The sequence below is a fragment of the Parasteatoda tepidariorum genome, chromosome 10 (genome assembly GCF_043381705.1).
Source record: "Parasteatoda tepidariorum isolate YZ-2023 chromosome 10, CAS_Ptep_4.0, whole genome shotgun sequence".
In the NCBI taxonomy this organism is placed as follows: Eukaryota; Metazoa; Arthropoda; class Arachnida; order Araneae; family Theridiidae; genus Parasteatoda; species Parasteatoda tepidariorum.
This window is the reverse complement of record NC_092213.1, coordinates 25,422,960-25,435,655: the sequence shown is the minus strand read 5'-3', so window position 1 is coordinate 25,435,655 and position 12,696 is coordinate 25,422,960. Positions and strand designations below refer to the sequence as shown.

Sequence of the window (12,696 nt, the reverse complement as noted above, 5' to 3'; positions counted from 1 at the left end):
TTTAGAAGCAGCAATTGTTGTTTATTTTTTAAAATTTAATTTTTTTAATTATAATTTTACAGTGTTGAGCATAATCTTGTATGTCTTTACAATTTAAAAACTCCTTGAAAAAGTTTTTTTTTGCAATAACGGACCCTATTTGCACAAATTCATAAAAGCGGACCCTGATTGAAAGAATGTGAGTCATTTTTTCACAATTTCACGAAAAACGGACCTTTCACAAAATGTCTGGACATACCCCTGACTATGCTAACAAGCCTATTTTAAGGCAAAGGGGTGTACTTTTCCTTGCTTTCCAGTGGCACCATCTATAGCCAAGAATTCGATACCTCCCACACACATACGTTACAGCCCGTTTTACAGGAAGGATACATTAAAAAACCACCCATTCGCAGATCGTAATTTTGACCAATCGTTTCATCGTAATTCACGATCAATCTCCGATCCAGTATCCCCAGGGGTATTGATTTGTTATGGGAACTTGTAGGACTTAGTGACTTCGTCAAATGTAGAGTGCACCAGCCACCAGTTTGGAAAAGGGGAATTTTCGACCAGCAGGGATCGAACTCAAGAAATCTTGAACATGGTCCCAACAAACAGGCTATACCACCCCTTTCTCTAATAGCAGATGGGTTTGTCGTTTTAGCGAACTAGTCATTGCAACCAAATGCACGTTTTATGCCATGAGTGTATAACAGTTTTTGACGTCATTTGTAACATTGAATGTTGATTTCAATGGTGTCTAGTAGGGAGAGAAAGGGTTTTCATAATCAACATTGTAAGACTACAAGAAAATATAGTGAAAAGATGTTTATTTTCACTTTTCTGTATTGATATTAGAAATAAAAATATTTCCCATTTCTCCTTTTTCCATATAAAATTGCATATTCAAACAATAGAAAAATGTTCTTTGCTTTTTTTAAAAAAAAAAACGTTCTTAAAGTGAAAGTTAGTAATTTTTAACTCGCAATAACGATGTAATTTTCTAATTTTAATAATAGAATTTTGTCATTAACTCGGATAACTGACGTCATAGCAGATATCCCATAATATACTATACTCGTTACATTGAGATTTTGCTCTAAATTTGTGAGTTAACTTTTTTGCTGTATAAAGGTTTCAACTCTTAGCCAAAGATTGGAGAATAGTGAGAAGTTTTCGTAAAACTTACCAAATTTCTGTAGTATTGCTATGATTTTTTAAGACGGTAGATTAAATTTCCATAACAAAAACTTTATTCAAAATTTTCTTAACAGTGCAAATTTTGGATATGTCTAAGTGACCTTCCATCCAAGTGTCTTTGATTTATTCTTTGAAATTTTCAAAAAATAAATTGGTTGCACAAACGTACTCTTCTTGACTTGAGGGTAATGAAGCAAAAATTTAAAATAATATTCAGTTTTGGTATTCAAGCTACTTTCAATGCAAAACATAAGTAAAGAGTCTGTGGTGCCTTGCGGACCTCACAGAAATCACTTTTTGATGGACCTGAGAGAAAGCTTTAATTAAAACATTTGAGTAATGCATCCTGATTTGTGAACACTCATTGCTTAATGATTGGACATTAATCAAAACGTGACTCAAAAATTATATATAAGAGTAAAAACTGAAACTGGAGAGCTTGCGAATACGATATCCAAGTGACTTGCGAAATAATAAATAAAATTCTATTTTTTGTGTAGCTTGTAAGTTTCTTGATGCAAACGCTACAATTGGTGACTTGCGGACGTGATATGGATGGTCCACATTGAATAGTTGACTTGCGAAATTGTGACTGCGTCATCGTTCTCCTCGCGCTGTTGCCTCTGTCTCATTTAAACACAACTGGTTTCCGCACACACTCGACTGCTAATAGCAACACAGGAGTGGCCACACACACAACCATGAACTTAATCCAGCTCTCATGGCCTAAGCTCAAAACCCAGTGACCTCAATCCAGCTCTTTCACAAATACAGCAGCTAGTGGCATCCTTTCATCGAATTCTATCCCCGATAAAATTCTGGTGGGGAAGTATTGTGGCCATACTACCAGTATACTACCACTACGATTATTAATCATCAATTCACTAGTATATAAAACATGCTAACTCGATTCAATCTTGAGGTACCTTTTGATAGATGATAGTTGGCACGGTCTGAAGGTCATTCCCGACAAGTCCAAAATGATCAACCTGTTGCTTAATACAGTTGCATGCATAGTTGTAATGTGTTTGTGCTTTTTAAATTCAAAATAATTTTGACCATCATTAGATAAATTATAATAAATGCACCACACTCAATGTGTTTCAGCTCTAGGAAAACATGAAAAATAATTCTGTCAATAAAAGTAATTCTATTCTCAATTCATTACCACTAAGAAAAATAACTATTGGAAAAAAAACATGTTGCCAGGTAAAATGAATTTTCGTAGTGAAAAAGCTTTCTATGAAGATTCTAAATGTAAAAAAAAAAATAGTCCCTAGCCAAATTTTTAGGCAATACTATACAGCTTTGTTTTTATGCGACCGAAACCGGTTTCACTAGTTTACGTTTGTGTATCAATTGGTTAAATTAGACAATTTTATAATATTTATTATATCAGGTATTATATTAGTATATTATAATAATTAGACCCACTTTAGTGTTTTAATACTTGCATGACTTTATATGCAATACTTTTGTATTTAAACATACATGTAATGGGTTTGTATTCAGGAAATTTTTTATACACTTCCTACTTGTATTTATTTTTGACATATTGCATTACTATGTTAAGCAATTGATGCACTAACGTAAAAAATGCAAACCATTTTCAGACTCTTAAAAACAATAAAGCTGTATAGTATCACCTGATAATTCTGATTTTACATAGAATCCTATAGTGGGTCTAATAATTCGGTCAGGGATTGTAAATATAGTTAAATGTGTTGCATTTTGAAGAAAAAACAAACAAACAGGAACTTGATTTTTTTTATGATCCACTTAAATTTCTGTTCTTGCAATTCAATCACAACATTGCACTTTGGAAAACTGAATAAGGTAACCTTTAAAAGTTACACACCGCCCAATTGCATAGTTTATTCCAGTCATTTTGAGCTGAGGGTAGTTATTAATGTTTAAAATATAACAAAGATTAATTGAAAGATATAAAGAAAGATAACAAATTCATCATCATTACGGGTAACAAGAACACCTATGATTGTTTAAAGAAATAAGAAGTTCAAATGTGAATTGAATACACAAATAGAATTCATTTCTATTTATGTCCCAATATAAAATTGCTTAATTAAACCGCTTCCAACATTTAAAAAAAACATATCTTAACTATAAATAAAAATATAATAAAGGAGTCGCAATTTAACATTGTTGTTAGAACATTTTATCATAAATGCACGACAAAAAAAATAAACACAGATGCAAAAATGCACTATAGGATCCAGTTTTCCCACATTAGTTACAATATTTTTTTTTGCTGTCATCTGCATAAAATTAATAGGAGTCATCACAAAGGTATTGCTTCGAGTAAAATATTTTTGTATCCCAAATTTAATATTTTTCTTATTTTACTCTGTCATTATACAGGGTTGCCACTCAAATCTAGAGAAAAAGTTCCTTGTACATATTATACACAATATGTTAAGAAGAAACAACAATTACTGCACTCTTGTGTGAGCTATATTGGGCTAACTATATTTATTAGTTTTAATTGCTAGAAAAACAGCTGAACATACTTAAATAATGCTATAGTAAATGAAATAGTTTATTATAGCTGAAATATCATGGTTAAATATCCCATAGATTAGGTTTTGAGTGGTCACCATTTTTTAAAAGACAAAAGTACAAACAAAATTCCCTGCATTTCCCAGTTTGTAAAGAAAAAATCAAAATTCCCTGCATTTTCCCTGTTATTTTAGGTGATTTTTAAATTCCCTGTATTTTCCCTGAGGAGTGGCAACCCTGTTACAGTGTTTTTGATTACTTTCTAAGTTAAAAGTTTCTTTATTTTAATGTAATTCTATGTGTACTACATTATTGCACTACATTTTAAACTATTGTACTTAAACATATCAGCTTATTTGGTGAAAATATTAAATAACAATTGTGAACTCAAATTTGTTTTCAACAATAGAGCTTTAATTTAAATGTAAAGAAAAAAAAATTAGTTTATTCATAGATTTTAACCCTTTGCACTAAGCTGAATTCAGAACAAGCCATGTCTAACATATGCACCCGAAAAAGAGAGACAGACTGACGATTAAGATTAGGAGACAAGATATAAAATATCTATTCATATAAAGCAGCGATAAGAGCCCATTCAGGGATTTTTGCTCAGCCTGAGATGAAGACCAAGAGTATGGCACGTGACATTCATGTTTTGCCCGAAATATCGATTACGAGCCAGACTCGTGATATTCACATTTGACACAAAATTAAACACAGAGTCTGACTCGTGATATTCAAGTTGGGCTAAAATCTTCGACTCGTGGAAATAGTATAAGTTCTTTCCTACTATTTATCAACTACATTTAACTCAAAATAAACATTTAATTTAAAGAAATCAATGTAGTACATACATTTTAAGAAAATAGGCTCAACTTTCATAGGAAAAAATGTTTTATAAAAACTATTATGGAGCTATCATTAGGGTTGGTGAGCTGCAGGGAACATGGGGCTTAGTCCCCTAACTATACAAAAACATACAGAGAGATGAAATCAAATAATCTTTTGAGCATAATTTTATTTTTTTCAAAATGTATAGATGAACAACATATTTGAAATTGTAAGTATATCAGAAGCGATGAATGAAAAAATAATGTATTAGCAATGCATGTATTAGTCCAGTTGTTACCGCAGAAAATTGAAGAAAGTATAATTTTTAGACAAGCACTCTTAATATTCTGGTTCACCAGCAGTTGTTCTGATGTCATCAATTTTAAGAATCATTCTCACTACTTGAGTCGCTAAGCTGATTTGTTGTTTCTTACTAGTTAAGGTCTCAATCACATGCTGTGCTTTCATATCTAGTTCAAAATTAAATTAAATTAATATATATTCATATTGAAACATAATAAAGTAACAATTTTTATTCAACATTTTATTCTCACAAAGCATTGAAGCAAATAAATAAATATATTATTCTTTACTAATATTTCGAACAAAAATTCCTCACGAAGGTTCTTAATTTGTTTGCATTTAGGGCCTTAATTTTGGAATCTTAAATAAATTGGAATAAATTAGCTAATTAATCTTCACACAACTTTATTCATTTTTTGTTTACCTGCATATTAAAAAAAATTATTTCAGAACTTAAATTATTACTCGTAAGTATCGATAGAAGAAATTTCCTTGGCAAAACATTAGACTGCTTTGTTTGTTAGTAAAAAATGGGATATATCAATTGTTAAGACATAAATCTATAAAAACATTTTTAAAGACCAGATTGTTTAATAATTCTGAATAAATTATCCTGGTCAAAATAAAAAACTAGGATTACAACAGTTGACTCGGTTCATTAAAAATGGAACTCATTAAGTTATGAAATAGAGCGACGCTGAAATTAAATACTATATAAAAATGTTATTGGAAGAATAAAAATAAATGTCTGGAATATTAACAAGTTTATTAATCTAAGATAAATATTTATAGCTGTATCATTACTATACACATTACAATTTTTGCAATACAAAAGGATAATACTAATTCATAATGATGTTAATTCATTAACTGTTGTAACAACATATTTAACAAAAAAAATTCTTAAGAAAAAAAAATTTTAGGATCATCGACAGTTGCTACTTTTATCTCTGTTTTATAGTTTTAAAATATTGATTAAAAAAAAAAAGAAACTTTAAAAGCAGATTAAATACAACATAAATTATTACAAATAAGTTTGAAGACTTACCACTAGTTCCTTTACCCATACAATCAATGCCTAGCCAAGGATTCTTCTCCTTAATTTGTCTAGTTTTGATTGCAGTAACTTCCTCCATTGGATTTAAGCCACAATTTTCAGCAAGAGCTAAAGGTATATTTTCTAAGGCATCAGCGAATGCTCGGAAAGCATACTGTTCCATTGAAGCAATCTACAATAAAATAATAGAATTCACCAAATAAAATAATTTTCCAATGCATATCATAATATAAAATTGAAAATTAAATTCTTGAAAGAAATTAACTTATTTATTTTTTAAATAAAAATACAAAGCACAGTGCAGTAATTTTTCAGTAAAAAAAAAAAAAAAAAAAAAAAAAAAAAAAAAAAAAAAAAAAAAAAAAAAANAAAAAAACAGCTTCAGCAACATCGTTTACCATTGGGTTTTAGCTACTATAAGATTACTAAATTTTAAATTTAAGGCTTGCTTCTTTTATGTTGCTCTGTTTTTCATGTTTCTTTAGAATCATGAGTTTTAGGGAAGAAATGAGTAACATTTAAAGTAAAATGATTTTATATTTTTATTTTATTTCAATTAAATATCATAAACTTGCATGAAGCAATTAATTAATCAGCTTGCAAAATTAACTTTTGCAAGATATAAAAATACAAGCTTCAAGGTAGATGAGAGTGTAATTGAATGTTTTCTGAAAAATGTTTCACAACAATAGCAGGAGAGATGAAGCGTGGCAACAATCATATTTTGAAAAAATAACGGTGAAAAAAGAAAAGAAATTTTGTAACCAGCATATAGTATATTTCTATATATCATAAAATACAGTTGTCTTACATTGTGGCCAGACCGTTTTGAAGATTTTTAGCCAATGAGAAAAAGGGTATAAGTGATCAATACTCCTAACAACTAATCAGATATTTGACTGCAACCAACCACTGAATTCAATCAATAACGACGTTTTTAATTTGTTGCTGCATTTTGTGACTGCAACTCAACTTCAATCGATACTTTTCAGACCTTTGTTAACATGTAAAACACATTTTAGTCCATCTTTATTTACTTATTATTTATTGAATTTTAATTGTTATGTTGAAGTTATAATTCAGTTTGGTATTATTTTTCACTTTGTTGTTATTTATTGTCATCTTTAATGGAAGGTGGCAATGGTACTCAGCAGTTGACAGCAGGTACTACTACGGATTGACAAAGAGTTCAGGAAAAAATAGAAGATATTATGAATGTGAAAGACAACCCATCAATGATAGCTGCTGGGAAGCTAAAGATGCTGATTCACAGAGAACTGAAACAAATATCACAAGTGCTGAACAAAGCAGGCAACTTATTAGTGATCGCCTCAGAGAAACTCGAACATTTTGGATAATCGACATACAGAATTAAACGAGTGTCAGTATTTCGGGAAACGTCTTAGTGACGATTGCCCACCGCTCTTAATTGGTGGCATGACTGTGAAATTATAACAAAGGCACTGTGATGTTTTATCATTTCAAAATGAACATAGCAGAGTGAAATATAATTGTTGCCATCAAGATGAAATTAAGTTTGATCCATCTTTTCAATATCCTATCGTACTAAAATGATTAAGGCTAGGTCACACTTCAGATGCTTGACATTTTCGTCAAAATATACATTCATACAATGCTGCATAAACCACTCTAAACCAAACTTTATGGGGGTTGGTGACCATTAGCGAGAAGTTAATAATTATAGTAAAAGTTAAATAATTATATATACTAACCTTGTCAGCTTGTTCACTCACAACAAGAGAGCAAGCAAGTTCAACAGATCCTCCACCATATACAACCCGGTTGTCTTTAACTAAATTCCTAACAACACACAATGCATCATGTAGACTGCGTTTAGCTTCTTCAACAACCTGCATAAAATAAATTATTTAACTAACAACTTCTAATATATGTAACAAATAAAGTGAACATTAAAACACTTTGTAAAAGAAAGGTTTCTGGTTCCTCAAAATAATAAAATTTTCAGTGTGTTCATAAAAAATTTAACACTATTTATGAAGTCAGTAAAATAAGATAAATTGTACGTTAATCATGTTCACAATTTTTTAAATAATTAACAATCTAATTTTTCTTTTAAGTGAAAAAAAGAATTCTGGTTCTGTTACATTAACTGATAGCTATTCCACTGGCTTAGAAATATAATATTAAAACTATTTATTACTTGAATTAACTAATGAAACAAATTCCCATTACACAATTTTTTAAAAATATAAAGGTAGGTTTATAAAATAATATGAATTAATATTATAATGAATCTAATTTATTTTAATAAAAATAGAAAAACTTCCTATAAAATACAAATTAATACCATTTTATTTCCTCCTCTAATAAATATTGTAACAGCTCTGGAGTTTTGACATTCTTCAATGACAAGCATTTTTTCTTCAGTTGTTCCAAAACTCAATCCTCTGACAATTCCAGCTTTACCGAGTTTCTCAGTGGTCAATTCTTCAAAACGAGGAACAATCCTTCCCCCAGTTGCAATAGCGATCAGCTGGATAAACAAAACAATTTTTAAAATTATCTAATTTCACATGTTATCACTTAAAATTAAAGACTGCATGCATATGGATTCAACATGACAAGTTTTCCCCAAAGAGGCGTAACTTTTTATTTTAAGCAAAACAAAGAATGAGAAAAAATAGCAAGTATTTGAACTAAAAACTGAATTTCAAATCAACACAAACATAAAGCTAAATAATCAAAAAAAAAAAAAAAAAAAAAAAAAAAAAAAAAAAAAAAAAAAAAAAAAACTTGAGATAAAATGCAATTTTTATAAAAAAAATACTCAAAAATGAAATACAGTTGAACCTTGATTTAACAATTGAATGGGACCGACAAATTCGTTTGTTAAATCGAAGCAATTCGTTAAATTGAATATAAATTTTTGTTAAGAGTATGGTATTAAAAACATCAATGCAAAATACCCTTAGATATACAGATATGAAAAAAATGATTATTGTTTACAACGAGATTAAAAATTATAAGTTATATGTTAGGAAATCAACTTTAAAATAATCTTAGTTCTTTAACGCTACTTACTTAATACATACATATAATTACACACTTGGATTAGGATGGGAAATATTAAACCTTTTAAGGGCAAAAAAATCAAAGAGAAAAATTTCGTAAATGAGAGCATTTTAGCACCCTTTTTGCCAGGACAGAGAAAATATTCTTTAAATCAAGGTTTGACTGCAACTTTGACCTAATATACATGAAATAGAAACAAACAAAAATTAAAATTCCATACCTCAATTTCTGGTCCACCAACCCATCGCACAGCAGGAAGTTCTTTCTTCAACAAAAGATGATTAGCCTCATCATCAAAACCCCACTGACAAATAACTAAATTAGCGCCAGTTGCTTTAACCTGTGGAGGATTTAAGAAAATGAATAAAATTACTAACATATAATAAAATTTTACTGGAATACAATTTTATACGAAACATTTTCTAGACTGTTACCTGATCAACTATTTCTACAAATTTGTCTTGTTCATATTTAATGAGTTCTTGATAGCTAGCAGCAGAAGTAACATCTAACTTATGCTTGGTTTTAGGCTTAGGTGGTTCAAATGGGCAGGTCAAAATAGCTACTTTAGCATCCTTTACTTCTTTGGGCATTTGAGGATGACTGAAATACTTATCAATAATTACTCCCTTGACTAGAATAGTGTCTTCAAGTCGAGCACCTTCTTTTCCTTCCACTTTGATCAGTTCAAAATCAACATCTCTCCTATCAAAGTCTGCAACTGAAAGAATAGCTTGAACAGCTATTTCAGCAAACTGACGATGACAGCGATTAACACTGAAATAAATTACAATGAATTTAAATCAGATTAAATTTACTTAAATTATAACAAAATAATGTTATCAATGATTTAGACTAGTTGCACAATTTTAAAGGGAGTTTGAGCAAAATGTTATTAAAGTACTAGCAGAACTATATTAAACAGGTTTTTATAATATTTCAATACTTATTAACCATATGCTAATAAAATAATGAGACATTTCATTCATACAACGATAAGTATGAATGAATGGCATGTATAAGACGCCGCTTTCCGAAATCTAGCATTTCTGAAAGTGTGATTTATAGTACAGTACAGAACCTGTTATCCGAAAACCGGAACGAAATTTGATAAATTTTCCCGCTATTTTTTTTTTCCTCAAAAGATTTTTCTTTCTTTTTTGAAAGACGTTTACCCTACCATCATTTTGGAAATAATTGTATCATCATCTGTGTATCACTCCATCGTTTTTTCTTCTTTTTAAGATTATTTCCAAATAAAAGTTTTTTTCTTTTTTAGTTGGGTTTAACAATAAAAAAATAGCTTTTTGTAGCAATTCAGAAGAACGGAAAAATCAGTTATCCGGAATAGCGATGGTCCTGATCGTTTCGGATAATCGATTCCCTACTGTATTATAATTAATCTCCTTGTTAGTACAAAAGAGCCCGATTAATCTCAGACTGTCCAGGATAAGCCCAAATGGAAATATTAAAAACTTCAAATAATCGAGGTTTATTATTATTTTTTTTTATCATCTATTTTTATCAATTAATTCTTAAAATAGAGATAATTTATCTAATAACTTTAGTATGAGATTCACCCTAAGTTTAGTAATTTAGCATGATCTGTAGTTTATTTGACATAATATGAAAAATTATTTTCTTCCAATATTTTCAAAAAATTTAATTTGAGTAATGGCATTAATTAAATAGCCAGATCACAATTTAACTAATAAAAAATTAAAGATGAAATTAAATATTATTAATAGAATAAAAGTATGACTTCTTTTAAGAGAAGGAATAAAATTAATTTAAATATGTACAGTAATAATATTAGAAATAGACAATAACATATCTTTCAACAAATAAACAATTAAATTCACAGAAGAACTAACAGGTTAGTTAAGAGATCAAAAACATCTCTCACATCTTAGATCCAAGAGTAGTCATAGCTGTTTGAATCAAAGGCTCTAAATTATTTTTATCCACAGGGAAACTTTCACTTATTTTATCCAAATGCTCCATAGCACATCTAGCAGCCATTTCAAACCCATCAGCAATCCTTATTGGATGAATACCTTTGTCAATGAGTTGTTCAGCATGCTCCAGCAATGCCCCTTAATAAATAATATTGAAAACATTATGTAAATAATAAAGAGATTTACATTACACTTAAAATTTATACAACTGCATTAAAATATTAAACTGGGGTCAAGGTAAACCCCTTTTTAAGGCTCTTGATTTAAAGTATCTTTATAATACAAACAGTGAAACGTGATGATTTGCATTAAAAAGAATTTTGTGCCTTATAGATCATATCATAAACTTACATACTAAAAAAAGATATGCATATGTATATATATTTGGAACAGATCAATATTAATGCTTAAAAATAATTTTTAAATAACACTACTTGAAAATGAACACTTAAGTATTTATTATTTTCAGAAATTGAATATTTTAAGAACATTAGAAATAAAATCCAAGAAATTTATCAATTTTGGTTTAGAGATTGTAGAGTCAATGCAGTTTATGGAGAATTGTGGTATATAGAATCACATTAGATAGATGTAATTTTTTATTATATAGACCATTTCACATAACTTAATAAAATCATGTGTAACTACAAAACATGACAATATATCTAGTGTATATATATCTAGTGTAGATCAATATTATTGCTTCAAAAAAATTTTTTAAAAATAAAAATACTTTAAAATGCAAACAAATATATATAAGAGTATTCTTTTTTTACAGAAAAAAATCAAAATTATCAGGAGCATTACAAATAAAATTCATTATAGAATTGTGCTTAATAGATATTCTACCGAATAACAGTTTTAAGCATGAACTAAAAACACCATCACTATGAATATATTAAACTTCTTAATCTGAGCGTTTACTTATCAACCGTACAAGCAATAATAAAACACAACAGTCTAATTGCAGTGAAATATTTAAAATCCTACAGCTGAATATGATCAGTCAGTAGCACATAATAATCCAGGGTTCCCACTCTATGATGAGATTGAAATTCAAGGACTTTCCAAGGACCTCAACAAAATTTTCAAGGACCTCAATCTAAGACCAATTTTAAAAATTATTCTCTTCTATTTTACTAGAAGCAACAATGCTTGTTGTGGCAATAATTAATTTCAAATATAATACCTAAATGCTTTGCCTATATAGAGAGAAGAGAGTATAAGTATTATGGACTAAAATTAATATTTTTTTAAAAACAACCCTACTGGTTTTACATATTAATTCACAAAATCATTTTCAGCACAATCTATAACTAATGGTAATGAGGTGTTAATGGTGAAATCCTCTAATCCTGTGTATTTCCATGTGAAGGCTGCATGAAAGACAGAGCTAAATCTTAGGTATTCCATATTCCATGACTATTCCACAACCCCCTCCTCTCCTCTATTAAACATCGTTTCTGAAATTATTCATCCATAATTTACACAACCGTCTCTAAATGTCATGCAGCAACAATTCTTTCTGAAAATAAAAATTAGAAGGAACATACTCCATTTTCACCATGTTTAAAAGCATTATTCGTTATGTGTAATCCACAATTGCTAATGAATATGACCTGGTGGGAATATTTCTCTTTTAATTCACACTGAAGCTTCTAATAGAATTTCCAATTGACATGGGGTCCATCCATGGATAATTGAAGTAATTTAGAGAGCTTTTAACCACCATCCATGCATTTGTAAAAAGAGGACAAAATATTTTCTGCAGTTCCATGACCCATAAATTGGGAG

The 12,696-nt window shown here is 29.3% G+C and overlaps 1 protein-coding gene across 1 annotated transcript in view; it reads right to left on the bottom strand.

Annotated features, from left to right (window-relative positions):
• Window positions 1–4,697: 4,697 nt before the first annotated feature.
• The window catches only part of LOC107452175 (chaperonin containing TCP1 subunit 5), a 13,193-nt gene continuing 5,194 nt past the window's right edge, over window positions 4,698–12,696 (bottom strand). Inside the window, exons 4-10 of the mRNA XM_043045038.2 lie at window positions 10,851–11,040; window positions 9,379–9,721; window positions 9,165–9,284; window positions 8,220–8,405; window positions 7,624–7,761; window positions 5,882–6,062; window positions 4,698–5,000 (exon numbers count right to left, since the gene is read on the bottom strand). Of these exons, the coding sequence (XP_042900972.1) occupies window positions 4,870–5,000; window positions 5,882–6,062; window positions 7,624–7,761; window positions 8,220–8,405; window positions 9,165–9,284; window positions 9,379–9,721; window positions 10,851–11,040 (1,289 nt within the window). The 3' untranslated portion in view covers window positions 4,698–4,869. The remainder of the gene's footprint in view (window positions 5,001–5,881; window positions 6,063–7,623; window positions 7,762–8,219; window positions 8,406–9,164; window positions 9,285–9,378; window positions 9,722–10,850; window positions 11,041–12,696) is intronic.